The sequence below is a fragment of the Cyanistes caeruleus genome, chromosome 5, assembly GCF_971803275.1.
Source record: "Cyanistes caeruleus chromosome 5, bCyaCae1.hap1.1, whole genome shotgun sequence".
In the NCBI taxonomy this organism is placed as follows: Eukaryota; Metazoa; Chordata; class Aves; order Passeriformes; family Paridae; genus Cyanistes; species Cyanistes caeruleus.
This window is the reverse complement of record NC_141705.1, coordinates 78,191,982-78,219,834: the sequence shown is the minus strand read 5'-3', so window position 1 is coordinate 78,219,834 and position 27,853 is coordinate 78,191,982. Positions and strand designations below refer to the sequence as shown.

At 40.9% G+C, this 27,853-nt stretch overlaps 1 protein-coding gene and 1 long non-coding RNA gene across 21 annotated transcripts in view; one reads left to right on the top strand and one right to left on the bottom strand.

Annotated features, from left to right (window-relative positions):
* The window catches only part of AFG2A (AAA ATPase AFG2A), a 161,121-nt gene that overhangs the window by 10,244 nt on the left and 123,024 nt on the right, over positions 1-27,853 (top strand). For 12 of the 19 annotated variants that reach the window (XM_086890588.1, XM_086890589.1, XM_086890592.1 and 9 more), the window contains 4 exons: positions 10,444-10,598; positions 14,752-14,961; positions 26,096-26,149; positions 26,545-26,624. In XM_086890588.1, the coding sequence (XP_086746714.1) occupies positions 10,444-10,598; positions 14,752-14,961; positions 26,096-26,149; positions 26,545-26,624 (499 nt within the window). Of the gene's footprint in view, positions 1-10,443; positions 10,599-14,751; positions 14,962-26,095; positions 26,150-26,544; positions 26,625-26,748; positions 26,799-26,926; positions 27,303-27,853 lie in introns of those variants that run through there. The other 7 variants (XR_015287308.1, XR_015287309.1, XM_086890598.1 and 4 more) reach the window with 2 other exon arrangements.
* On the bottom strand, positions 20,733-24,835 carry LOC111929051 (uncharacterized). Of its 2 annotated transcripts, none has more exons than XR_002864484.2 (3): positions 24,745-24,833; positions 24,462-24,617; positions 20,733-21,002 (listed from the first exon to the last, which is right to left on the bottom strand). It is a non-coding gene; the product is annotated as an uncharacterized LOC111929051 (long non-coding RNA). The 2 variants fall into 2 exon arrangements; XR_015287318.1 differs by lacking the exon at positions 20,733-21,002 and adding an exon at positions 22,183-23,790 and having other exon boundaries at positions 24,745-24,835.

Sequence of the window (27,853 nt, the reverse complement as noted above, 5' to 3'; positions counted from 1 at the left end):
TGTTTTAAGTGAGAAAACATCATTATTTTTCCTGCTTGTATATAATTGTTAAAAAAAAAAAAGATAAGCTCCCTTTTCCTTCCGCTGTGTTTTTGGAAGCCTGTCAGTCTGCCTGTGTCTCAGGACTCAAACAGTAAACACTTAACTAATGCAATCTCAAGTTCTCAGTGAGAAGTGTTGTGGTTTCATTTCCAAACATGACCCAGCCGAGGCTTTTAGTTACGCATGTGTAGATGGATTCATAATCCAGCTGCAAATAGATGATATTTACCCACTTCATGAGGACCTCTTAGAAAATAAATCTGGAATGTTGCACCGGTTGAACATTACATGGATAAAAAAACTTCAGGCATCGACCTGTGGCTGATTGCGGGACACGTTGTTACCCAGGATCTTTGCATCCAAAGCCAGTGGTGTGAATGAGGGGAGGAGGATATCTCTCCTTCTTACTGCTCTTCCTTCTTCAAGCTCGAATCCATGCTGTCGGATTTCCCTGCCGTTTCTTACCGTGGGGTGACCTCTGCTGGGGAAAATACAGTCCAGCGCCCTTAACTCCTTGCAGCCCACCTGAAGTTTTCCTCTTCAAGAAGTTGCAGAAGCATGAGTCAGTCGAGCTGTTACATAAACTGAACTTAAGTTGCTCATCACTAAGGAACGTTCTTAGTTGGGGTATTTATTTTTCCCCCAATTAAGCTCTTTATCTGCTTTTTATATTAAGTTTTCAACGCCTTATAAAAGATTACTGCTTCCACTGGAGTTAAACTTAGCAAAGACTCTTATAATCTACTGTTTCTCCTCAGGAGAGCAAGATTCCTTCATATGGCAAATTTTCCAGTGTTTTGTCTAGCTTTTTGTGTTGTTCCAAGATACATGGGCTCCTATTGCTTCACTTCAGAAACTGTGCTGTGGGCCAAACTAGCTTGCTGTCCAGGAATGCTCTCTGATATTCAGCCTAAGCTTTCCTTGTTTAGTTTTATCCCATTATTTCTATTTACATCCTTGTATAACACGTTTGCTCTCCCTCCTTCGTGTTTACACCCTTCAGATATCTCTAGGCTGTTCTCATGTCCCCTACCTCCTCATTCATTACTGAGCCAAACTATAAATATTTAGCTCTTTTAATCTTTTCGCATAAATAAGTCCTTCCTGCCTTCCGAGAAACTGTGTTGATTTTTCTCTGAACTGCCTCCAGTTTGTCAATAACCTTTTTGGTGATGTAGGCCTTAGAATTGAATATAGCATTTCATATATATATATTACAGCATAAAGCATGGTATAAACATATAGTTAAGGTGACTAATGCACATTTCTAAATGTCCAAAATGCTTGGTATTGAGACAACATCCGAGCTAAGAATTCTTCCACAAATATTAAGGTTATCTGTGCCACATTCAGACTTGATGTGTGTATAAGTACAGGTGAAATGTGGAAACTAGCTTAGAAAAAGGATTTCAGAACTCAGGAATGTTTGGTTTTTGGCACAGGATTGCTGTTGCTTGCTGATTGTATTTCTGTTGTGGTCTGTGGGAGATTCTCGGGTCCTGCATACCCCATTTATATCCTTGGGTTCGTGGCTGGAAAGACTGCAAGTTTGCAAGCTAAATATGTTTATATTCTTAATACAAAGTTTAGATCATTTTCCAGAGGACTCATCTTTCCTTATCTTTCTACTTCAACTCTGTTTTTTTAACACATGTATTGTGTATATACTGCTTATATAAACCAAGGGTGTAGTAATTAGTGGCATGGTAAATCTAGTATTTGTGGGGCTTTTGCATCTCTAGTCAGGTTTCCTAAGATACTTCATTATAAAAGCTTTGATGTTTGCCTTCTATATAGTTCTGAAGACCATTTTTTGATGGAAAGTAAGTAATCACTGTAGAATTAAACATATTCCAACTGTGTTTTTTTTGGCAGAAGTTGTTTGTTCTCCAGTGCGGGATTTGCTTAGTGGTACTGCTGGGGTCAGACAGGCAAGTTTGTTCTCTTCAGCAACTCTGCATTTTCCTGGGAATTCTGAAGAAATTTTGGGGGCCTGTAGTGTCCATTTTGTGTTGAATGTTTCTAGGCCCCTGTGACTATGGTGTGTACAGAATTGTGGTGTGGTCTATGCTGGGATGGACAGGGAGAGGAAAATAGGACAAGGAACCTGGAGAACCTGTGCAGTGTGATCTGGACTTTCCCAAACAGGGTATTGTGATCAAAATCTATGAAACTTTTATATGAAGATGCTTATAATAATCAGCTAAGAGTGTTTTTATCTGCTGAATTTTTAAAATATTAGTGGATTTTTCTCCTTTTCCTGCACTGAAGATACAGCTCTAGCCTCTCACAAAAATTAAACCACAAAATGGATTTTTATAGGATATCTACATGTCCAGGGTTACAATATCTGTAATGGCTACACTGAAGAAATTAAGATTTGCTGTGATTCTCTACTGCCTAGCCAAGATCCTTGTGATTTACGCAGAAGTTAACAGCCAAGTGTGATAAACCTGCAGATTCCTTGGTGGGCACTGGGCCACATCCCATGGACATCACCTCCCAGTGGGATCCTCTTGGTACACTTCTGAGGACTTGAGTACCATCCAAGGGATTCACACACAGAGAATTCTTGACAAGAAAATGGCTTGTTTATGTGTGTAGCTGAGAAAGTCATATTCATCAGGTTGGGAGAGGTTTACTGTATCCTAAATTATTTATTAGACTGGTTTTTAGTGTGAACAGCTGCCTTCTGAATTGGTTTATCTCAAGCAGAGGAGTGTATAGAAGACAGACTGCCATATCCTTGCATATAATGTCAGTGTTTGTATGCCCTTGAGATCTTGTTTGCCTCTCCTTTATTTAATTTGCCACGTGGTCTTCTATTAATTCCCTAAAAAATTATAATGGTTTTAATTTATTGGCAAAGATAAACACCGTGCTTCTTTTTTAAAAAAAACTAAAACATATGAAATGTTAATTATGTAGCAGGGACATGAATGGTATAAACTGTACTGAATGTTAGAAGATGCTTAGCAACAAAGGTTTCCAAATATAGCAATTTATTATAAACTTATCCTTCTATGGCTGCCTGTAGCATTTCAAGAGGGTGAATATAAATATAGCTTGATTTCTTCAAGGAGTGGGTTCAGTCATATTGTTTACAGAGAAAGGAAGTATTTGCTTTGTGACTCTCAGAATTTATCTGGAACATCCTTGTTCATTACACATCATTTCAGTGTGCTGATATAAAACACTTGGGCTGTGATAAGATAGCATCATGAGGAGAGGAAGAACAAATGGCCTTGTTTAAATAGTGGTCACTCTGGCAGGAACACTGATTTGCTTCCAGTAAGGATGCTGTGAGCACTGAGACTTTGAGACTTCTGTGAAAGAGGCACTGGTGGCTTTGTTTTGCATCAGAAGTTTTTTAATTGCCTGGAAAAGTTATCACCCTGCTTAGCCTTTAGGATTAGAATGTTTAACTGGCTTGAGCTGTCTGTTACAAAAGAAATCTTAGAGAAATAAGAGACTGAGATGCATCTTTGGCCAGTATGAATCAGCATTACTCTGCTGAATCTGTGAAGCCACTTTCATGGGCATGTGATCATGGACTGTTGTCTTGTGCTCATAATTTTGAGTCCTGTTCTTTGGAGATCTTGTCTGTGCTGTTCGTTTGCCCCTCTAGTTATCCCTGCATTCTGGTGAATAATACAGGACAGAGAGGCTTTATGCTGTTTAATCCATAGCTCTGTGTATTGATTTTATCTGGATATTAGAACTGTAAAGGTGTGATTTATTTAGGAGCATGCTGTACTTGGCTTTTTGTTGGAGCTGAGAAACTTCCTGCTGTATCTTTGACGCCCCCAAAAGAAGAGTTTCTGCAGTCCACTTGCATTAAAAGTAAGAATTAAAAAACAATATTCAACTGAAGGGCTGTCTCTTAGGATTTTTCTGCTTTTCCCTGTAATTGGCAGGGAAGTGAATTCCCCTGAAGCCTGGGAATGTCTCTTTGTTAGACCTGTGTAGGTTTTTTCCCCCCAGCCCCTGCAGTTGTGGTTGCCTGGCCACCTGCAGGAAACATGAGCCGTGTGGGCTAATGTGATTAACAGTGAGGCTCTGTGCACCCCGAGGAGCAGCCCCCGACTGCTCTTTCAACCAGACAAACGCTGCCTTCACTCCGTGCCTTCCCAGCCTCCTATCTCCAATCGAGCTCTTCCTTTCAGCTCAGGCACAGCCCTGATGAAACAGCCCAGTGTTAGGGCATCAAGGATATCCTTCTGTTCTTTAAGCCATAAAGGTTCTGAGCCTTTCCCAGTGCTGTCTGGACCCGGGTTCTGCTGGGGGCGTGCAACAAACATAGATATTTTTCTTGGATTATACTGTTAAATGTAGGAATGTGGGCTTGAGATGCTGTTGAAAGTGCAGATTTTGACAAGAGGCAGTTGATGACCAAGGCAATGGGATTGCTTATTTTGCAGGTTTTTGGTTGGCTTTCATATTAAGTGACTGCAGTTACAGATTTGAAAAGGGAAGCTCTGCTTGACATGCTATAATTATTTTATTCCCTTATGGAAAGTGACTGAAAATACCATGTCTGTGTTATTTATTTATTAGTAGCAGGGGCAAATATTGAAGCTATGCTGTTTGCAAACAATCTGCAATTGCATTGTGTGAGTACTGGTCCCCATGTGATACTCGAGGTGGGAAAGGCTGCTTGCCTTTTTGTGAAAAGGTCACATAGAAAATGTGGGAGTTTGGGGAATATTAATAACATATCTGGTCAGATGGTCAATACAAAAAAAAAAAGCATTATGAAGTTTTTGCAGAAAGGGCAGAATGTTGGGTTTTGAAACACACTGAAAAGCAGAGACATGATGCGAAAGTAAAGCTACAAATGAATTTTTGGACTGGGACAACCGAGTTTTCTGGCACTGTGTTCTATCACTCTTAATTTATGGTGTAAGGAGTGCAAGAAAAATCAAGTGTCCATCTTCAGTGCTCATGAGTGTTGAGTTGGTACTGTGTTCTGTGGTGTTTAAGTTGGGTCCCTGAAGCAGAGGGCGTTTCTGAACCAAAGCAAGTGGCTGAGCAGGTTAGGAGCAAACAGGCCCTGGCTTGCACACACACACACACGTGGCAAAGCAGTGTGGCTTTTTTGGCCCCCTGTAACACGTGTTTTGGGATTGTTTCTTTGAGCAGCAGCACGGAATGATGGCTTTTCTGCAGAGAAGTGGCTACATGTGGCTGCTGCCTCTCTGAATCAATGCTGGTGCACGCTGTGTTGGTTTTTGGTGTTATATATTTCTTTAAGAAAATCTTTGCCCCCTTTTTTTTTTTTGTTTGTTTTGTAATGGTACTTGATTTTTGTTTTAGCACGAGGAACATTGCACTCACTGCAGTTGGGGCATGTGAACTTTCAGTTTTCATCATAACTAATTTTAAGTGGGTGTTTATCCAAAACTTGCAGCTAATTGGATGATGGGATTGCTGACTTCATGCACGCAGTTGTGGGTTGAGTACTTAATAATCTGTTTAAATCACATCCCATTCTGCCTGCTGATATTTATATAAGCAGGAAATAGGGATTATTTTTCAGAAAAGTTGATCAATAACTTTAACTAATATTTTAAATGAACCTTCTTGGCAGATAAATCACCATGTTCTTGCTTCTGCAGCTGGAGTGGTATGGAAGAAATTATATTATTCATGTGTGGCAGTGCAGTCAGCAGTAGGCATTTGTATGTAGAATGATTGGCTACTATTGGGGGACAGCTTAAACATTTTCAGGCAAAGTTTTCATAAGTCTCCTGACTTCAATTTTTAGCTGTATCCCTTGCCAACATTCCTAATTACAATTACACCGGGCAGTTGGCCATTAACTGTTGCTTCTTGTCTTTCTGCCCTTGCTGTTCTGATAGCCTGGCAGTCCTTATTTTTTCTCCTCACACACGTGTGTGACCACCCTTAAGTACATTTATGTCTGGGAGCAGGCTAGGAACAGGCAGTCTGGTATTCCTTATTTCCCTCTGTTGTCACAGTGTTGGGATAAATGACGTGTGTGTGTACCTGATCCGTGGATAAACCATTTCCTCTGCGAAAGAAGTTCTGAAAGTGCAGTTCCTCCTTCCTTCCTTTCTTGCCCTCCCTGTCACACCTCTCAGCAGCTTTCAGGCAGCTCCACAGACATGTTCCAGCAAATGCCAGGGCTCCTGAGGAAGGACTATAAATCGTGGAAATAATCCCTGTAGTCGGTTAGTGCTCAGGTTAGCCCAGTAAATTTGCAATGTTATGGTTACAAGGGATTTAAGGGCATTATCTCTCCTGTGCAAACAGTGCATGAAAGTTCTTCAGGGATTTTTCCCATATAGCTCTGGCAGCTAAAGACAGATTGCAGAATATGGTTTTGAGAGCAAAAAGTTCTGCTTCCTGACTTGTTTTCCTAAATACAGTTCTATGTACAGGTTAAATTAAAATGAAGTTTAAAATACATTTATAAGCTGATTTGAAGTTATATGAAATGCTTTTTCTATGCATAAACCTGTTAAATTTTGAAGTGTATTATGTAAAGATCTGGAAGTAGAGGAAGATGCCCCCTCCAGTGCCACAGGAAAGCTGGGATCTTACACATCCATGTCCCTCTGTTGAGCGTTCCACTGCCAGCCATGTGGTGGAGGATCAAGTTGGATCTGACAGCTGACACAGGGAGATACAGTGTCTGTGTTCTGGGTTTGGGCAAAAGAATTTGGGAGGGAAATGCCAGGTTAGCAGAGAGAGAAGAAACTTTTCCTTTTGTAAACAATCTTACAAGAAGATAACAATTTCTTTGAAGCTACTTAAAAATTGTGGTATTTGGATTCTGGTAGACTAAGTCCAGACAGGATGGATTTGCAAAAGGAACAGCTGATGGGCAGTAAAAGATACACGATTAACCATTTTGTTGGGCTCAGTTTATTTCCTCAAGTGTTGTGTATATATTCTGTTTTGGAAACCTAAAGTATATATGTTGGTCATTCTGAGTGGCTGCTTCCTATTATTTACAGTGATGTGTAATTATACACAGACTCTGACAAATATAGCAGTGTCGTAGGGTCTATTTTTAGGCTCAGATATTTGTTATTATGACCTAATGTGCCAAAACTTAGCCAAGCTATGAGCAAGAAAATCTTACAGGCAAACAATGCTATCGACCTTGCGCATAGCCTGGTACCAAAGAAAGATCATCTGTACCAGGACAGGGCGTTCTGCTGGATTTTTCCTCTTTGTCCAGTTGGTTTCCTCTGTTCTAGACAGACAGGATGAGTTGGTGAGGTAGAGCACACAGTTGCTGGGCTGGAACAAGATGTTTATTTTCCATTGTTTGTAATCATGCATGCCTTATTATGCTGCTTTTTTTTTTTTTTTGCTTTTTTTTTTTTGGTTTTGTTTTGTTTGTTTATTTCAACCAGGATTTTCCACTGCTGCTTCACTGAGGATCAGTGTTGTTCACTATCCTTTTACTCAAAATAGGTATCCTGTGCCTGTGTGAAGTCCCACTGACCCTTCAGCAGGATAATTGCACTTCAGTCCTTCCTCACCTCATGCAGGACTGGAATAAAACAGGGAAAACACAGTCACCCACTTCGGAGCCCCCTTCCAGGCTCTGCCAAAAGGGTTATTGGTACTCATTAACCCCGAGGAATGGAGTAACATCTGAAAAGCAGCAAGCAGAGCTGAAACAAATGCTGAGCTCAGAGTCAGTTCACAGCAGTGACATTATGCTCATCCCAAAACATTCCCATGTGGAAGACACCCAGGAGGTGCCCGATGTTTTCGGAGGTGATCCTGTCTGTATCTACATCAGAACTTGTGCAGTGGTGAACGTGGCTTTGCTGTAGGGTTCCACCTCCTTTGCCTCTGCACTGCTTCTGGCAGCAGGGTTTGCATCCTACCTTGCATTTCCTTACATTAAATCCATCCTTCAGCGTCTCAAGACATGGATGTGTTTTCCTGCCTCTGGCAAGCCCCTGGCTGTATCCTTCTCCTGTTACTGAGGCTCCCCCCCCCCACCCCTCTTGTTAGAGGTCAATCTGAAGTGCAGGAAAGAATGATTATGATAACAGGAGGAAACAGGAAGAATCATGCTTTCTTTTTCAATCTGTTTTTTATTATTGTTTTAATGTAAAACATTGTTTCAATTAAATGCTGACCTGTGCAGTGGCGTGTGCGTGCACATGCTGAAATGAATTCCGGCTTTGTTTGGAAAGCTGTGACCTCTTTATTCCTGTTCTGGATCAAGGCTGTTGCCTTTCAAACCCACTGCTGAGGACTGAAATTTCACTCGTACTCCTCCTAGCTCTGGCAGTAACAAACCTTAGGAGCAGTGGTCTCCTTGGGCATTTCTATTTGCTGATCTTTCTCAGTTTTTAAAATAAGCATGCTTGGTTTTAAGACTTATTTATGTCAGGGTAAAAAAAAAACCAAAAAACTGTTGCATTTAAAATGCATCAAATGAATGCTGGGGTACACTGGCACTTGGTGGAGCAGATAGGTATAGAAATAAGCAGATATCTTTATCCTTTACTTGCTTTCTCTATGCCTTAATTTCATGTGATGTTATTTACTTGCAGTTTTTTAAACTGGGAATCCCATGTGAATTGACTGCCCTGAAAGAACATACAAGACTGGACCCCAATGCCCACTCCCACCTCACAAAATCTTTGCTGCAATGTCATTGGAATAATATGTTGAGTTTGTTATTTGTTTGGATATAAATTTTAAATCTGGGGGGTTGAATCTATCTTGTCTCGTTTAATTTTTTTGTTGTGGTTTGTTTTGGTTTTTTTGCTTAAAATGAACTTCTTCAGAGGAAGGAAGAAGTGGGCAAGGAATAACATGAAATCTGCCTGAGTTGTTAAAATGAGTCAGTTACGTTTTATACTTGTCCTCTGGTGACCAGATTTTCATTTTTCTCCTTGGCCTCATGGAATGTTTTTGTTTATATATCTTATTAGTTTTGGATGTTCTGTGCAAGGGGAAACCTGAATTACAAACTTTTTTTTCTTTCTGCTATTGTATTAAGAGCCCGGGTATTGGATGCAGGTGCTCCGACTGTGCCGTAATTGGCACTTTATGGAGAGACAGCAGCTGTACTGCTTCACAGGGGACATATTATATCTCTTCACACGTTGTATATATTGTAGGAAATGCAGAATTCCTGTCATTGTCAGAAACTTTGCATGTCTGCATCTACCAGAGCCTCTGCAGAAAAAAAAAAAAAAGACAACAATCTGCTGAAAGTTAAAACCACCTCTATTTTCAGAAATGGCTTTTATCCCTTTTATTGTCCTTTCATGTAGCACTAATTGATGTTTTGTTTGGTTAAATATAGAAGAGACTTAACAAATGTTTGTCTTTTTATGGTCATGCAAGGTGAGCTGGTGTAGTATGAACCGCCTCATTTGTTTTGGAACACATGGCAACAGATACCGCGTATCTGGATGTGCGTATACCTGTATTTAAAATTATACTCATCACATAATAATATACCAAAAAAAAAAAAAAAGTTTAACATTTTCAGTCACAGGACAAGGTTGGAAGCAGAAGCAATAAAACTCTATATTATATTAGGCCTTAAAAGGTATAATTATACTGGGGAAACCGTCCTGCTTTTGGGTACATTGGGGGCTGCAGTTGCTCTCTGGGGAATGTCTGGGAGCTGCCAACAGTACCTCTCTGTCCTGCCTGAGGAGTATTGATGTGTGAGTAGGTGGGACTTGTGTGGCTTTTGAGGGATTGATTTATAGGAGGAGACTAGGAATTCGTATCAAGATTTATAGATACTGCATGTGAGTGATGTGTTCGAATAAAAGAGTGGGTAAAAGCTCTGCCTGCATTTTAATAGTGTAATTGCTGAAGGGAACAAAGAACTGTTGAGTGTCACAGGGAATGTTTGTTTCATATCAAGAAAAATGCAGGTGTCTGGCATCTTGCTACATGGAAAAACAGAGTTCCAATGGAAGTTAAAACAATCTCATCAGGTTTTTTTAAAAAAGTTTTGAAGATACTGTCCTGATAATAAGTGGGCAAGGTTGTGGATTTCTTATGAGCTAATTTAACACATCCTTGAATGTTCATTGTCCTTCTTCCTCTGGGGTTTAGAAATGTGTGCAGATCAATGTATGAACACTTGGAGAGTTTGCCCTATAAACTTCATCTCTGGGAAATCAGCAACGAGGCTGTGTAGTTCTGTCTTTGGAACAGATACCGCTTATGTTCCATCTGTGGTTGTTAAATCCCCTTTCTCATCCTCCCTCGTCAGAAGTGTTTTGCCTGTTCTTTGACGTGGTTCAGGCCCAGCACTGAGACACTCTTTTGAACATCATTTCCTTTCCAGTGCTGCAGTATGTCTGTGTGTGGTACACTCTGCCTGTGAGAACCAGGAGGAAGCCTACCTATTCCCATGTTTTTTTGTCCCGCTAGGTTTGTACGCCCTGCGGAGAGTGCTGGGGAAGAGGCCCGGCCTGTGGGACGCTGCGGTGGCTGGGTCAGTGATGATTGCTTTCAATGACTTCCTGCAGGGGATGAATGATGTCAGGCCCAGCGCCATGAGGGAGGTGGCAATTGATGTGCCAAAAGTAAGTTGTTTCGTGCAATGCTGTGGCAGCATTGTCAGGGCCACGTAAAGAGAGGATTTTTATGGAGTGGAAGCCTTAATTTAATGGTTAATATTGTGCATCATCTTTCTGTTTGCCTGTTTGTTTATTTATAACTTCGAAGAACTGTTTGCAGAATGGCCTCTATCAGGAAGAGTTTGGAGAGCAGGATCATACCTCCTGATCCATAGATTTTTATGCTGGGTGGGTTAATGGGGTAAAAATTTTCAGATGCATGTTCAAGGATGGTCTGGAGCAGCTGTGAAAGCTGGAGCCTTTTGGGAAGCAGACACAAACTAAAGCAGAAACCAGCTGTTAGCAGTTGTAACCAAAGTGTGTTGAAACAAAGCTGTGAAGAGTTTGGTTGCTCTGATTTTTATGTAAATGTGGCCTGAATGTCTTCAAGTGGCATTATATGGTTTTAAGTGAAGGCAGAATTCAATGCTGTAGGCTGATTATCACTGCCAAACAGTCACCTGTCAGATGACTGTCATAATATGAACAGTTCATTTGGCTGTGCCAGGTTCATCTTCACCCTGCTCACTGCCCTCTTAATTACATATTATAATAGTTCAGTAGCAGACCCAACATAAATTGTGCTGGGGAGCTGATCTGATTTAAAGCAGCTCTTGATCTACGTTAAGAAGATTGAGCAAAAGAATTTTGTGTTTAATCTGACTAAATCCTGATTCTGTGAGCAGTTGTGCTGGTGTTTCTCAGCAGCTCCCCAAGCCCTAGAAGAAAACATTTATGTTTCATTGCATGAAAATGAGTCATTTGGGAATTGGATTGCACAACTGTAGAGCCTTATTCCCAAACTTATAGGAATGGGAAATAAAATCCATGAACCGGATGCTGCACACAGCCAGCTCGGATGTCACACTTGGCTTGCTAAGAGTCCTTGCTGTGCAGGGTGGAATTGCCTGGGCTGGTCCCACACAGCTTTTCCTGGAAATGGTGTCATGGCACCAATATCCTCAAGGCTAAGTGGTTCTGCTGAGAGCCAGAGTTACTGATTCTTGCCTTGCTCGTTGTGCCGCTGGCACATGGGCTCAGGTTGTCATCCCTGTGCTGTGCCTCTCAGGCACTCCAGCCCCTTGGAGCCAGGTGGAATGCTGCCCAACAGCAAAACACAGGCAGGTAGAAGCAAGGTCTTGAGGTACAGCAGGAAATCTCTTCTCAGTCCAGGACAACCTGCTCCTCAGGCTTCTCTTGTCCTCTAAACCATCCTGCCAGTGGCTTTCTTGATTGTCACTTGATTTTATTTGTTAAACACCCACTGAGTTATTGGAGTACTACTGGAATTCTTTCATTTATTAACATAGTGGAGATTGGTTTTGTGCTGACAAAGACTGCATTTCCACAGAGTAATGTGTATTCTCTGAAGATGTAGGGTAAATGTCAAGCCCATCTGCTTGCTGCCTGGGGTGAGTTTAAAGTAGAATCAAAAGTACTGGGTGCAACAAATTTTGTGTCCTCCCATATCACCTGCCAAAGGAAGGGAGTTTGGAACTAGATGATCTTTAGTGTCTATTCCATCTCAAAATATTCTGTGAATTCTGCAATCTAAAAAATCTTTGCTAAAAATAACTTCAAACACCAAATAAATTATTAAGATGTGAGATTTTTTTTTTTTCCACAAAGAGAAGACAGGAATTTGAGCTGCATTAGCAATACCAGCTTTTTAGGTATTTATTGCAGATACAGTACCCACTTGGCATCCCCCTTGGAGTGGGTGGGACTTTTGGCCTATGTAGCTACTTACAAGTAAAACCATTGACATACATGAGATTTTTAGCTTCATTTTTCAGATGGTGGAGCTCTTTCATATTTCATTGCTTTGCAGTAGCCGTGTGCCAATCAAATGGCAAGACTTCAAGGAAACTTCTGAACAAAGCCACAATTCCTTCCTCTTGTGTCTGAATTGTGTTGGCTGTGACCAAGGCAAATGTAAAATCCTTGCTGCCTAGTTCTGTGTGGCATCTTGCCTTCCATTTTACCAGAGCTTTCCTTGAACTTTGCTGTGCGTTACAACCTTTTTAGAAGGCTGCTTTTTCTGCAGCAGGGATTTAGGAGAGAGGGGGATGCACATTATAAATCAGGAAGTTAATACTGCAGTTCTTTGGAGAGTTGCACTGCAGTTGCCGTCCCTCCCTCTCCTATGGGTCTTCCTGAAATGTTTTTGAGAGAGTGCTGTGGGTTTTGCTTGCCTCTTTCACTCTCTTTACTGTAATTCAATGCTCAGATTTGTATCTTTGCAGCCAAAAGGTTCTGGACAAGACATCCTTTGCCTGTCTGCTTTATTTCTTTATTACTGGTTCTTAATAACCTCTAGGGAGCTGCTGCTCTGCATCACACTCTTAGCTGTGTTGACCTGGGGAAAGCTAAAGATTGCAGCAGTAATGAAATGTTGGTGTCATACACGCTGTAGCAGAGAGCTGGTTTTGTATGTGTGAACCCAGCCCCAAGGCTAATCTTTAAAGCCATTTCCACAGTCACAGAACATCACACCTCATCGCTGGTGTTGCAAGACCCCTCTGAGTTCCTGTGCAGGTGAGAGCAGTGTAACTATGGCTGGTGGACTGGTCCCCAGCCTCTCTCCCCACTCCCCCCCTTCTTATCTCTCTCCTTTTGAAGCAAGAACAAATTTGTTCTGTTTAGAATTCACGTGTGAATTGTGAAGGTAGTGGTTTACTAGCTATTTTTACTTTTAATACTCTTGCCACACCAATTCCACGCCTTGAACTGTCGGAATTTAAAATGTAACCAAAGTCAGAATAGGTCTCCAGATTGCTGAAAACAACCGTCATGTGAGGTGGCCTTACTTCACCTTTTCTGTACAATTCTGTCACTTGTGCTGGTGTTAAATGACATGTAGTGGCTCTGAAAAATCACTTGAATGATGCCTGAATGATATTCAGTAGACTGAATATTTGCAGAGGGTAAATGACTGAATATTTAAGAGGATAAAAATAGCATTTAAGTGTTTTCTCCCTGGCTTTTTATGTGCAAGTAAAGTACTGCTAATAGAGCTTGCCTTCTGTTGCTGAAACTTCTAGGGAATTCATGATGGCCTGATAAATTTCAAGATGGTCATGTTTGTCAAAGTCTTTGTCTAGATAGAAAGACATGATGATAGGAATGACTAGTCCATGCTTTGCCAGGTATGAGTAAGGATTGACACTGAAAAAAGGAGAACAAACTTGTGTTGTCTTCTTCCCTCAGAAAAAAATTGTCTAAGAGTATCAAGATTTAGTTCTGTGCAGTTAAAAAATCTCGTACACAGAATCAAGGGATGTAGGGGAAGGTAATAGATATTTTTTAATGAAATTTAAACCAAACTAGTTCATATATGACTCAGAAACACAAACTTTTGTTGTGTTTGCTCTCTGCTCTCTTTGTAATCTTCTTCTATGTCAAGGTCTGACAATCTAAGAGAAATTTTATTTGCTTTGAAATTTGCTTGGTCTTAAACAAAAGTGCTTGCACCGCATCCAAATGCTCTTTTTCATCCATTTCAATAGCAGACTGGATTACATTTTTCAGGGACTGTCTACTTCTACTTTCCGCTCCTTGTCCTGGCATCAGGAGAAAATAAGGACAAACCTTATTTATAAAAGGGTGAGACCAGATTTCAGCTCAGGGGAAAGGCAATACCTTACCTCTCAGCAACAATTTTCTTGCTTTTCACATGAAACTCATTTTCCAGAGATGAAGGATGATTTATGTGGAGCAAATGTCTGGAAGAGTGTTTCAAGGCAGAAGATCATTTGATTTAGGTGTGCCTTGACATGTTTAATACTTGAAGTGAATGGGAGTGGATGGTGACCAGAGGAAGAGTGAGCTGGGAGGATGTGGAGAAAAGTCTCAGGCTTGTTGACAGCCATGTAGGAAGAGGTGTGGTAGGTTTTAGATCTGCCTGCTTTTTTGGGTAGGACATATCATGTGCCTTTATGTATTCCTGACAAGCCTGTCTTGTGCTTCTTGTTTAATAAAGACTTTTTGAAGAAGTAACTCATGAAAAAAAGCTTCATTAATGAACTAGTACACATTCTACATAGCATTTTTGATTTGTTTCCTTTTTTAATTGTTCTGTTCCATTGCCTGAATTCAGCAAAAATGCTCTGTTCTGCAGGTATCTTGGTCAGACATAGGAGGACTGGAAGATGTCAAGCTGAAGTTGAAACAGGCAGTTGAATGGCCTCTCAAACATCCAGAGTCCTTCATCCGAATGGGGATCCAGCCTCCCAAAGGTGTCCTGCTTTATGGACCTCCTGGGTGCTCAAAAACCATGATAGCAAAAGCTTTGGCTCATGAAAGTGGCCTCAACTTCTTGGCAGTGAAGGTAGGCCATTCAGACTCGCGTTTTCTTAACTCCTGCTTAACAATGGATGGTTTACCAATTTCCAGAGTTAAAATCCAGTGGCTCTCAGTGTTTCTGATCCCTATACGTGCTCCAGCAAACACCTTGTAAATATCAAGTAAGTTTGTGTTTTCTTGTATGCTGTTAAAAGAATTGTTATTTATTTTATCACAGCACAAATGTTGGACGGACAGGTAAGCTGTGGAGTGACATCTTAAGTAGTGGCAGTGTTTAAAGTCTTTCTAAAAGTGGCAACAGTATTTATACTGCAATTAAAGCAATGTAAGTGAGAAGTGACTCTGGATAGTGGATAGTAATAATTACTTGTGTGCATGGAAATACTGTCATCTGATCCCTTACATTCCTTTTCATTCCTCAGGATGGTCACTTTCTTTATCTCGCCGTTCGTGTTTCATTACAGATTTTTCTTGTTCTATTTGCCTTTTTTTCTGGGAAAATAGTTCTACTTCCTCAGTTTTCAGAGAGCTTGCAAAATCAGTTATATCTTGAATGCTCTTGGATAAATGGGATATTCTCTCAGCGTTAAGAAACACTTGGTGTAGAAAAATTTTGGATTTTGTTGCCTATGAATCAGTGTAATCGATTACTGTGGGTTGTATGGAAAACACATGAATGGAAGTTATTTAATAATAATACTGAGCTTCACTGCATAGGAAAGAAAAAAAAGATAGCAGAGTGATTCCACATGGGGTAGTCTTGCAGCTGTGTCAGAATGTTAATGAAGTGCAAGAAAAAACATTTGTTTAAGTATTTTGAAAGTGTCTCCTCCTCAGCAGTAAGATCACGTCCCCTTCTCTGTCGACCATCTCTTTACTCACAAAGGCTCCTGTGTTGGTTTCTGCACAGCTTCCTCCTTCTCCCATCCTTTCAGGCACGCTGTAGCTGAGGATCCTCTCTGGGAGCAGAGGGTTGTGCTGACCCTGAAGCCAGCAGCCCTTCACTGCCCGGGTTCCCTGGGATTGCAGGCAGCCCTCTGGGTCATGGTCACATCGACAAGGGCAGCCTTGGAAACCTCAGCCCTTAAGAAACACTACCTTTACTGCCTCTTCCATAAAGACAAAGTAGTTCTTTGTGCTCCAGAGTTAGTGGTAAACAAGGTAACCTTTTCCTCTGCCTCAGCTTAAAAGAAAACATTCCTCTTTGTCTCACCCTAAGCACTGGTGCCTGGGAGGGTGGGGAAAAAGGGTGGCAGTCTGGAAAAAAAAAAGCCAGTTAAAAATGGATGGTGTTGCTCCCTTATATCCCTCAATCATGGCACCATCAGACATTTTTACTGATGCAGTTAATATCCAGAAGTGAAGGGTGGCTCATGCTGACCGCGAAGTATCCGAGGGTGCAGTGATGCAAAGTGCTGGTGTACAGTAAATGCAGCATTTTTCCGTGGTGGAGTTCTGCACGTGCAACATCCCCCATCATTGACAAGCTGCAGCAGAAGTGTCTGATTCTTGGAAACTGCCTGTGATTCCCTGTTGGTTTAAATCCCCTGGCCTGGAACTGGTCAAATATTCAATGTACAGATGTTTTGAGAAGCACATCTCTGGAGCATGTCCAATCCTGGACATGTTGACTCCAGGAAGGGAACATAGCCCATTTCTCTAACTTCACATTTGTTTCCTGGACACAAAAAGGCAACATTTGTCATGTACTAAATGTGTTAAACATCGTCTGTAGCAATGCTTTTTCAAGCACAACAGGCATGAATTAATTTCCACTGTAAATGTTCCTGCAGTAAATCCAAAGTAGATGAATATGTGGGGTTTTGGTTTGTTTTGTTGGGTTTTTTTTGAGAGGGGATTTTTCTTTTCTTGCTTACAGCCCTATTAGTTTTCCCTTTCACTACATTATGTCTTGGATGTCTGTGCCTGGAACTGACATCAGGCATGTTGAAATGAAAGTGTGATCCTTGATGATTTACTTTTCAGACTTTAATTTTCCTTCCAGTCTCTCTCACGTAAGTAATTCTGATGAAAAGTGTCGGCTGTCCAGCTTGTAGGATACTCTTTTGGGATAGTGGAGAGGGCAGAGGTTCTTGGGCCCTTCTGGAGCAGGGGCTGCAGGCAGGAGGCACAGCTCTAGCTGTGGGAGCCTGCTCTGGATGCTGCCTCTCCCTTTGTCTGTGAAGCCCGAGAGAAAATCAATGCTGTTACATGCAGTGCTTGCTCGGTCCAGTGATTTTTTTGGAAGGCTGGACCTATTGTGTCTGCACGCTGCATTTAAGAGCCATGAGGACAGTAAGTACCAGCTCCCACCAGTGCTGGATGTACTGTCCTTGTCTGAGCTGGCTGTCCTGCCTCAGTGCAGCAGGTATAGCCCCTGCCCCAGCTTGCCTCTAGGAAGGCTTTGTTTGCCACATGTGTCTGTGCAGTTTGGACAGCTGACTCTGTTCAGTCAGACATTTCAGCTGGGTTATGAGCAAACTGTTCAAATGTGACCTTTCCATCAGTCTTGGGCATGGGGAGCTGTCACAAGGCAGCCTCTGGCCCACGTCTGACCGGCCTCTCGTGAGGTTTGGGAGATGGGCTGAGTCTCGATGTCATTTCTGGGCAGAGGAGCTGAAGAAAATAACGTGATAACAGATGTTTGACGTTGCATCCTGTTCTCTCCTGAAATCTATTGTGAGGTTTGAATGGTTAGTGTTACAATGAATGTGGCCCTTTTGTAAACATGCTCTTTGATACTTGGCCAAAAACTTTTTATAGCTGTATTTTCACCGAGATTGGTGACCTTTTGCTTTTCCAGAGCAAAGCAGCTTGTTGGTTGGTTTGTTTTACAAAGCAATCTTGCATATAATCCCTAGGGGGAATAGTTTATTTTTGTTCCTTCTCTTGACTTTCTTTGTCTCTAATACAATGTATCTGCTAAATTTACTGGGGAGGAGGTTGTCAACTACTTTCCAGAGGATGGCTCTTCCTGCTTGTTCCCGCCAACTCCTTTTTCTAAATCTCTTGTAGCATTGAGGCTTTTCAGGGTTTTAGTGGTCATCTGGATTATTCTCCCCTCCAAATCTCTGTTACTGAAAGGCAACTGAATTGTTCTCAGCTGCTTGGAGATTTTTCAGTGTTTTGCAGTCATGGATACAAGCGAGTCTAAGACTGCATGAAGAAATGGATTAGGATAATTTTTTTTCATTCTTCACTATTGAGCATCAGTCTTGACTAATCAGTAGCTTTTGACCTGATTCACTGCTTATTTCAGTCAACCTTCTCTGCACTTTTGTCTTTCACAATCCTCTTGTGTTTGTCCTGGAGTTTATAATTTTCTTCTTAAAAGTGTTTTATGCATTTTTTGTGATAGTAAGAAAAACCTCTTGTGTACAGGTATTGGACCTATCCATATGAATATGATGGGGATATAATTTTCACCTTCTTCCAGGCTGATGACACATTGCTGTAATGTACAGCCTGTGTCTCTGCCATTTTGGTTTAGATGTCATCTACCTTTCTGAAACTGAACATGAAGGAAATTAAATCCTTTGTCACTGTGTTCCCTCTTTTGGCTATTTATGTGGTAGGTATTTCTGTGGACTGTTTTGACAGTTCCTGCACTTAGCATCAGCTTTGACTAGCTGTTTTTTTGAGCTATATTTTTGTGAGACCAGTAGGATTTTTGCGGTCATGTTAGATTTTTGGAAGAAACTCGCCTATCTTGCTGTATGGCATAGAAAATTATCTCTGCATTTGTCTTGCATCTTAGTTTATTTAGAAGTGTTATGACTGCACTCTTGGATTTTAAGTTTCTTAGTTTATTTTAGGAAATCCTGTGTCATTGTGTTGTGCTAAGAATCAAATGAGTATTACTTTTCCTCACAGATTTTCTGTTGCTTTTCTAGAAGCAGTGGCAGAGACTCCATGTAGAATTTTTTTCCCCCTCCTATTTATTGTACTATTTAGGCCATTAACTTTACTACCAAATAAGAAAACCATTGAGCTTTTTTTGATTTTAACCTATTTCAAAATGAATATTGGAGTCTGCTCTTAAGGTGTCAGGCTGAGAGGCACCATCAGGGTACCCATCCAGATAAGCTCTATCACTCAGCTGTGATGGTCTGATCCATTTGGACCTGGAGTTCTGTTTTCTGTCCAGCAAGCAGATTACCTGAGTTTATAAGATACATATCAAGAAAAACTATGTACCTTCCATATGCTTGTGAAGTTTTGAGAAACATATTTTTTCCTCTTGCTGCTTAGTGCTTTTTAACGTTTGTCTGTTTAAAATCAAAAGCAAGGCAAAACCTCACTTAGGGGTAGTGATGAAAACCAGCTTAAATTTTAAAAAGTTAAATACCTTGCAGTTCAGCTAAGTGAGACACATAATTGTTGTAAACAGGATGAAGCAATACTTGGAAAAAAACCTCACCACACAAAACAAAGAAAACCAAACCCACCTGTGACAGCAAGGAATGTTTCAGGATGCCAGCACTGAGCAAACCACTGGTACAGATGATGTGAACTATACTGTTTTTAAACTTTAATTTGAAACATTGATTAGGAGATCCAACTACAGCGTGATTTAAAAAATAAAAAAATAAAAAAAAAAAAGAAAAAAAAGGAGAAAATCTTCCTGACCTTTTATTTGCTGTTACTTAAGGGCTAGGACTGAAGGAATCTTTTCTTTTTTTTCAATTACCAGTAATTACAAAAATATACACTGTTCCCAGGGCTCTGACTTCGCCTTGGCTTGGTTTAGCTTCCTCTATCACCCAGCCGATGCTTTTGTACCACTCCCCGTGCTTGACATGTGCTTAAGCTTAGTTTGTCATCTGGGTCAATTATGTCAAAATATTTTCCAATTCAAGTTTCCTCTGCTTTTCCCTTCAGCTCTTGGCTGTGGCAGCTCCAGCAGATTAATGAGGCTTGGAAAGGTCGACTGCTTTGCTTTGTGAAGAACTGTCACTGAGTTTTGGGGGAGATAGCGTAGCTTTTTGATGGGGATTTCAGTGAGCAGAAGCCTGAAATAAGAATACTTGGTGACTGTAAGTAGTTACAAGCAAGGCATTTAGGATGAAAAATGCAGAAGCATTGTGGTTTTATGAGAAATTTTGGTGAACGTTTGATAAAATTTCTAAAAATATCCACAGTAACACATTTACAGCAACTTGTTAGTTAATTAGCAGATAGTAAAAATAGCTCTATTTGAAAAATTTGACATTTTTTACAAGGGATAACAAGTTGAGATACTTTGGTGAGCTCTTTTAATCCTGAAGCTCTTGGCATATTTTACTCAACTAAAAATAAAAAAATCTCATTCATTCTATTAATCCGTTCTTATCATAAGCTTACCAAAAGTGAATATGCAGGCAGAAAATGGTTAAATGTAATCCCCATCTCTGTTTCTTTGTCCCTTCTCAATTACTTTGCAAATTTAATTTTTATTAGCACTTAGTTTCTCTCTCTCTCTTCAAGTTTACAGTGGAGGAATGGAGTTTTGCTTGAGGTGTGAAGCCTCAGCAAATAGGTTTTGCAGCAGGGGTGGCTCATTTTGTGTGGTTTTGCTGTGTGATTTTGGATCCTGCATGGATCCTGCCCTGATGATGCCAAAGGCACTCCGAAGGCACTGGTGCATGCAGTGAGTGTAATTCAATGTTTCCAGTCAGTTCATTCCGCAGTGCAAATCCTGGCTTCTGTCCTGTGTAAAGAAGCCTCAGAAGAGTGTCATTGGAGTTTGCTGGTCAAGGCAAACAGCAAACAAGTCTCTGAGGCATGGCAATAAAGAAAATTAGATATTATAGTTACCTTTGCAGTCTGGCCATGCTGTTTGTTGCAGCTTCACTGCAGGGATTGGGGATGACAAGGTTTTGCCAGTTTGCTCCCGTAAATACTTTGGGAGCCCACAAGCACCTGCTGAAATTGAAGCTTTTCAATCCCCAGACAGGTGTCAACAAGTTTTTAAGGTCCTCTGGAATGCAGGGCAGAGGAAGTGATTAAAGTGGTGCATGGTGCTCAGCCTGGGGTTTCCTTGTACTGAGAAGCTGAGAGTGATGCAGATTAAATCTTTAAGCAGCCCTGAAAGAGAAAAGGCAGGCTTTATTCTTAACAAGCAAACAGAATGCGTTTTCTGAGCAAATATTTTTCTATGCAGCGCAACAAATTACCAAATCACACACGCATGGCCTCTGCCTTAGAAAGAGCCTTACTGTTAAAATAAAGGAAGTCTCAGTGTTTATCTTGTTAACTCGCTTCCCTGCAGCCACCCTGAGTCATGTGCTGCTTTGCTTGGACTGTGGGAGGGATGGAATAGCATTTTGCCATGGAGATCACAGTGCCAAAAGACTCAATAACTGATTTCTGAGTCTCTTCAGTGTTGTTAGAGTAGAGCATAAAGCTGAGAGAATTGGGATTGTTCAATCTGGAAAAGAGAAGGCTCTCTAGTCATTAGTAGTGACCTAATTGTGGCCTTCCAGAACCTAAACAGAGCCTACAAGAAAGATGGAGAGTGACTTTTTTCCAAGAGCATGTAGTGACAGGATAAAGGGGAATGGTTTGTAGTTGGAACAGAGTAGATTTAGTCTAGAAAGATTAGGAAAAATTCTTTACTGTGAAGGTGGTGAGGGAGTGGCACAGGTTGCCCAGAGAACTTGTGAGTTACCCATCCCTTCAAGGCCATCCCAGATGAGCCTCTCAGCAACCTGGCCTGATGGAAGCTGTGTGTCCCTGCCCATGGCATGCAGGTTGGAACTAAATGATCTTTAAGGACTCTTCCAACCCAGGCCATTCTGTGATTCCATGATTCTATCTCACCTTCAGTGTCAAAACTGGAAAGAATTAAAAAAAGATGCTGTTTTTAACTCTGTGAAGGGTGTAGTGGTGAGGTGGGATCAAACATTGCTCCTCTGAGCTGGATGTCTAAGCTTCTCCTGCAGTCTTAAGAGAAATTAAGCACATGGCACCTGAGCAGTGAATGTCTGTCTGCCTAAAGTGTGGGCACTGAGGATTGACCTGGGAACACATTGTGAACAGCTGAAAAATAATTTTGACACCTGTCTTTTTTTTTGTTGTTCATTTCTGAGATTCACAATACAGAGCTCAGTTTCTAAAGCCATAATTTGAAATTAAATATTGTGACTGATACTTCAATGTCTGATCATTTCTGCTTTGAATACAGCAAAGAAGGAATTGTGCATTATCTTGTAGTAATAATCTAGAGTAATAATCTATTGAATGTGATATAAACTCTCTATTTGGATTTTTAGAACACAGGAATTGTACTCTGTGGATAACACAGTTTAATGTGTCTGTGTAAGAGCCCAGAACCTGTATGTGAGGTTATCATGGTATTTCTGAAGTGTCTAGACTGAACTGTGTGCTGGAGACATCTGGAGCTATGCCCATGTGACTCAGAAAGCCTAAGTGCATAACTTGCCTGATTGTCAAAAGAGTAAAAAATATGGAAGAGAAGTCACTGACTAAATTTCCTACCCAAGTGGTGGAAAAAATCTGCAAGTGGTCTTAAGCCCTGCTCAGAAAAATGACTGATACTCTTTAACTTCAGGGATAGCAGATGTCCCTCTTGCAGTTTAAAAACGCTTTGAGAACTTCTGTCAAAATCATATGGGCACAAGCTTATCTCATGTTACTGCATGTATACAGGGGTTTTATCTTCTGTGCAGATAATCTTTCAAGAATTGATTCTGATAATATTTTAAATGTAAGGAATTTTTGGTTTTTATGGAATAAGAAATAAATTAAGAGTCATCCAGTCCAGACCCTAAGCAAGTACAAGGTTTCACGATACACGGGATAGATCCTGTAAGTGAGGGTGGAATAGTCTTTAAGCAGAGCATGCCTGGAAACTCTCTCTACTTTGAGGCTGAATAAAGAAACCTCAGCAGTATCTAGTGGGCCTGAATTAGATTTTTTACTGTCAGTCTGGACTTTAGCTCACAGATGCTTATATGCGTGGCTAAGCTACAACTACTTCTGCCAATTTTCTGCTCCAAATCTTTTACTGGTTTTGGAGTCTCTGTGCAAATGACCACAAGAAACAGGTTTTATTTCTTCATGTCTGTTTGTATGGAAGATTACTTGTTGCAGATGAGAACAGAGCTGTGCAGCATTAAACTGGGCCATTTTTTACTAGCACCTCTTGGTCAGTCTATCAACAGCTATAAAAAGCTTTTAAGAGAATCCTTATCCTCACCCCTTGGCCAGAAATGATCTTTCAACAAATGTCAGATTGCTAAGTCAAGCTCATGTCATTTGATTTTTAAAGCAGTTAGAAAAGCACTGAAAAATAAAAAAACTCTCCTGGTGTTCCTTCAGTAACCTCCAAAAAACGTCTGCTAAAGATGAGCTTTGCAAAAATGAGAAGCTGTGTCAGCTGCCAGCAGGTGACTTTGTGGTGGCCTGCAGGCTGCCTGTCCTGCAGATTTATTTTTCAAATAACAGCTGCCATTGGTCTGAGCTGAAGAACAGCACAGGTGCAGACAGGGTAAAGCAGAGGCTCAGCTCAGATGGGACTAGAGCTCACCCAGTCCATTTGCTATCTCCAGCTGCTTTGAACATTTCTAGTTTTTGTATTGTGGTTTTCAGTGTTTGCATGTTTGAATTGTGCAGCAATTCAATCCATGTTTCTCCTCTTCTGTGTGTGCTTTGTCTTACTTTGGAGCCTTTTCTTTTCTTGCCATGGACAGTAAGGAGTCTGAGCTGCTCACAATAAAATCGTGACACTCAAATGCAGTTCTTGTATCTCTCAAGAAGGGTGAACTTGGAGATTTTCAAACAACTTCCATGCAAATTCTCCACAAAGAGGCACTGTCATTAACATGTAGCAGTCTTTCACCTACAGTTGCAGCTTAATGAAGAGAAAAATAGAGAAAAACTTCATGTTGAAGCTTACAGCAAAAAGTTGCATTCAAAATAATTCTCTTTGAAACATTTTAAACAGTATTTATTGCTTTGATGTTACCTTCATCATATTTTAATGCTTAATTAAAAATAAAACTACAAGCATCTGAAATGAGCTTGTACCTTACAGCTCAAATAGAGTAGTTTTGGGTTTAAGTTTTGTTTTTGCTGAGACAAAAGAAAATGTCAGGCTGTTTGATGTTGGGTCATAGGAGAGGAGCACTCTATTGGCACTGATGTGTGTGATGTTGGTTTCCATGGGAATACTGATGTGAACAAAGATTACTTATGGGAATCAGGGCATGAAAGAGAAGGTCCACAGGCTCCAAGGAAAAGTTAGTGAGAGAAATCTGTAATTGTGGGTAGAGTCTGCAGCAGTTTCTCATTGTAACAGAGAACTGGATGGAAAGAGAGGACTCTGCTCTTGCTCCTTATGGATTTGTCAGAGCCATGCTGTTGGATTGCTCATCTGTCCTGGACTTGATGAACAACGAGGGCATGGAGCAGCTGGGCTGCAGTCTGTCCCTCACTAAATGCTGCATGATCCTCATGGGTGGTGTCAATAGCAGCAAAAGACTCTGTGCTTCTCTCTCTCACCTTGTTTTTGGTGTTTCTCACCTTGTTTTTCCCTTCTCTCTTTCCTGTGTTCCTTGGTCTTGTGTCTGTGTAATTCTGTTTCCACGCAAGTACCCACCAGACTCCAGTTCTGCAGTCACTGGGAGCCTCCAGGTGACACTTCAGCTACCACAGCAGTTGCTTTAAGGGTGGATGTTGCTGAAAGAAAACAATGATAAATGCATAATTTACCTTTCCTACAGGCAAGGCACACAGTGCTGGCCCTGTCAAGCCTTGTGGCTTTGGTTTGTGTGGTGTTCTAGGTCTGGCTGCTGCACTGTCTCACCTGGTCCTTTGGATCAAGGACAGCTCTTTGAAAAGAAAGAAATAAAAATGGTGTCTATGCCTGGATGCTTTGCTGATACCAGATAAGTTGTGCTTTGCTTTTCAGAGGATGTATTTTTTAACCCCTGCTTAAGCACAGGTGTTTTCCAGTGTCAAGGTAAAAGTCAGTGCATTTACTGTTACTGCAGGAATGAAGATGAGCATGAGGAGGGGAGGCTGCAAAAACCAGTGTGCTGCACTTTTAAAGTCTCTGTTCCACCAATCTGGGAGCAAAGTCCAGGTGGTCCCATTCAAGGAGGGCTTGTGACAGAGGCTCTGTCACTGCCAGTGCATAAATGTGTGTCTGTCACACATTCTTAATTGTGACACACCTGCTGTTAAAGCTGCTCTGGGCTGAGTGATACCTGAAGGCACCCACAGCTGGGAGGAGGTGGTTCAGCTTTCTGACTGTGAAGGATATTGTTTCTTCTGGGGAAATTACAGGGATACCTGTTGTTGCCTGGGAAATAGGTTGGAGCCACTGGCTCTTTTTGTTCAGGGCAGCAGATAATGATCCTTGTTTGTGGCTGCAGATCAATGCTGATGCAAACTGGGCTGAAATGAACAGCATGAAATGAGTCATTACCAATCCCAGGAGAAGCTGAGACCTATTAGGAAGCATGATTTAAGCAGCCTATCCTACAGGATACAGCAGAAGAGAAAATACTCTGAGAATTTGCCATTGTTTTACTTTTTATAATTGTAAGAACTTGTTCAAGACTGGAATGCTGACCCTGTGGCCTCCAATCTGTTTCTGGTGGACAGGGCTGTGAGGAGAAACAGGCACCACAGCAGCTGGCACTCATAATCCTGCTTGGCAGCCTCAGCAGAGGAGCAGGAATGTGCATGAGCTCAGACACTGAGCAGCTTCCTCACTAGGGATGGGTTTCAGGTGTGCTGCTAAATATTGGTTTAAGTCACTGTTGTGGCGCTTGGTTAGACAGGATGCAGGTTGAGAGTGCAAGTAAATGCTTTACTGTGATTTGTCCTTCTGGCTGATTTGCAGCCCCTTGGTGTGCTGTTGTTGAGCACTTTTAAGAATCTCACAGTGTTTGGTTTTTATTGTTAATTCCATTTCTCATGAGGGCACTGGCAAAGTATTAGGATGATAGGACTAACCAATGTGCATAGGTACTAAAATTAATGGAGAAAGCTTGGTGCAGGTAGAGGGTAAGTAAAAACGCACCCCTAAGACTTAGAAATGACAAAATCCCAGATTTTTTTTGTAACAGCATGACCTATGTAGCTCTGGCAGATTGTCTCAGTCATTTTGTGTACAAATGTATCATGCATTTTAATTTTCTATTTTGCAGGGGCCTGAGTTGATGAATAAATACGTTGGTGAGTCTGAGCGAGCAGTGAGAGAGGTGAGAAAGGGCAAGCTGTGGATAATGTTAGATAATAAGCTTCTTTGGCTTTCAAATTCTTCTCTGCTTATGCTTATTAAGCTTTCTGAAAAACTCCTTCTAGTGTAAGCTTAAAAAAGGAAAGAGGAAGACGAAGCAAGAGGAATATTTAGCTTCCTCCTGCATCGACCTAGTCAAATTTGATCTGCATGTCAAATTTGGGATCCTGTGGCAGCTTTTACTACAAGCTCATATTATTAAAAAAAATCTGTTTTAAAATGAAAACAACCCAAGACAAGACAGGCTGATGTCTGTTACATGAAGCTCTGTAGCTCTTGAGGTGTGCAGGGGGTGATAGTGTACTATAAAAAGCTTCCACCCCTTAAAACTGGGTATTTCATTGTTGTTTTTTGTAGATCTTCAGGAAAGCCAGAGCAGTGTCTCCTTCAATTCTTTTCTTTGATGAAATAGATGCCTTGGCAGTTGAAAGGGGAAAGTAAGTAATCCTGTTACAAAACCAACAGACATTATTTCCTGATAAATTACTCTTACACAGGACAGTCACAAATTCATTTACCTTTCTAGAATTGTTTTATTAAATATCTTCATTCTTTGTACAGAAGGGTAACGTGTGACTTTTACTCAAGCCTATTTAACTTGGCATAAACAGGTAAGCTGATGTAGTTCCTCCTTTCTCATCTCATTAGCAGGAATGAATCTACTGGTTCTCATGCTCTTTGGCTCTTTTCTGTGGTTTTACCTTTTATTTCCAGTAACATAACTCCTTTCTTTTCCCAGGCCCTGGCCTAATTTGGTGTCTCCATCAAGCAAACAATATGATCATAGGCTATATAGCACAAATTTCCAAAGAGAATACTCATGTACCTAAATTTACATCTATGTTTAAATGTTTTGCCAGACTGGGAAAAACTTCATGAAAGTATTTGGAAACACTTGTGTCCTTTCATGTGTGACATTAAGAAGGGATTATTGTGCAAACAGCTAATAGTATTTTTTTTTTAATAACCTGCTTTGTGGTAATTCATGTCTGAAGTAGGATTATTGCAGTTTTTAGTTCTGCTACGGCATATTTAAGATTTGACTGGCTCTGTAAGTGGACTTTCTTGGGGAATACCTCCTTATAAATAAAACTGCTACTTGCTGTTGCATTAAATACTTTCATCCTGTTTTATTTTGCATGACAAGCTACCAGACTGGTGCATCAGAAAGTATCTGTCATTTTTAAAGGCACATCAAAACTTCAGTGTTTTTCTGGGGAAAAAAGCTCCCTCAGCACACCTACAGATCATTTTTGTTTACAGGAAGGGCCTTTGTATCTTCAGGAAAGGATAGCAGGTGTAATTTTGATGTTTTGGTGGCACAGGAGGTGGCATCACATGTAGCATAGAGCTGCCCTGTGGAGCTGTTAAGATGTGAACATTGCTGTTGAAAATGCAAAATCTGATTGGAGATGTTTTCCTGAGAATCCTTCTCATGTGCAGTGTATGCAGCTGTGAAATTTGTGAGCTTCCTGTGTACTGAAGCAACAGAGAAATTGCAAAATTGTTTGCTTGAATCAAGCCAGTGGAGGGGAAAAAAAATATCATCCCCTGCTGCAATTGTTAATGTGTTTAGCTTTCAGAACCAGCACTTCATCAAGATCAAACCTCTTGGAAGGTTAAGCCATAGTACATTTTAAACAGTCTTTTCTCACAGTGCCCTGGA